Below are 1,114 nucleotides of genomic sequence, written 5' to 3' on the forward strand. Positions count from 1 at the left end.
TGTCAATATTAATTCGTTGTTTTATATATATTAGAAAATAATTAATTTTCGATGAATTAATATGACGAATTGAATAATTATTTTCTAACATAATAATATAAATGTAAATATATTTTTTCTATCATTTATTTTTATTTTAATAATAAACTATTGTTTTATCGTGTATAAATAATAGTATTTTTACCTGGCTAATGCATTTGAACTGATCCGTTTTCTCCCGGAACTGGAAAAGTCCAAAAGAAATATCATTAGATATAATAATCATGAAAAAATTGTTTTAAACAACGATTGATATAAATTATCAACAATAATAATACGATTATTGTAATTGAATTGCTTAAATAAGTTAAGAATAATTTCAACACGACTCTATACCGATTTATCGAGTGTGTTGAATATATGCCAAATTTTTATTTCTTTCTGTCATTATTTTTCACCGTTCACAAATGCATAAACAATGTATATATATGTTTGCAATATATATAAAAAATATATAATTAAATTTGGACGTAGATTATATTCTAAATTAAGTGTCGACCTATTGAGAAACGTTTTCATATAAATATATGTATAATGATGCACACTATAAGAGAAATTTTAAACAGAAACCATTGTGTTTTTCTAGTAAAAACTTGAACATTATTTTTTTTCCTTTTTTTTTCCTTCTTTTTCTTCTTATCTTCCGTTTTACAGATAGAGAGTAGAAAAAAGAAAGATAGAGATAGAGAAATATTTGCACATACGATACTTTTCTCACGCCATATTTTCACACGTCTCTTTGTTTCGCCATCGTTTTCTTCTATCGACGGAATTGTTCTCGCGAAGAAGAAAAAACAAAATTATAATTAATAGACGTTTCGTTTGTCGTATGCAAAATTTCTTTTTTTCTCTTTGTGGATTAACATTTGTTAAAAGTATTATATTTTTATATATATTACCATGGGGGTGTTCGTCTAAGGGATGTTCGAAGCCAGGAATGCCTTCCTATGGTCGAATTCGGACTTCTCGGATTTCTATAATAAAAACAAAACAACGTTATTTCAATAATTTATAATAAAATTAATTTATTTTTTAAATGTAATTAATATAGTATATTATATATATATATATATAT

At 24.2% G+C, this 1,114-nt stretch overlaps 1 protein-coding gene across 1 annotated transcript in view; it reads right to left on the bottom strand.

Annotated features, from left to right (window-relative positions):
* Positions 1-1,114, bottom strand: part of LOC106788124 (rab11 family-interacting protein 4B-like) — a 20,099-nt gene that overhangs the window by 9,763 nt on the left and 9,222 nt on the right. Inside the window, exons 3-4 of the mRNA XM_014751108.1 lie at positions 939-1,013; positions 185-223 (exon numbers count right to left, since the gene is read on the bottom strand). Of these exons, the coding sequence (XP_014606594.1) occupies positions 185-223; positions 939-1,013 (114 nt within the window). The remainder of the gene's footprint in view (positions 1-184; positions 224-938; positions 1,014-1,114) is intronic.

This window comes from Polistes canadensis, unplaced genomic scaffold (genome assembly GCF_001313835.1).
Source record: "Polistes canadensis isolate GaletaPanama2010 unplaced genomic scaffold, ASM131383v1 scaffold_126, whole genome shotgun sequence".
Lineage (NCBI taxonomy): Eukaryota > Metazoa > Arthropoda > Insecta > Hymenoptera > Vespidae > Polistes > Polistes canadensis.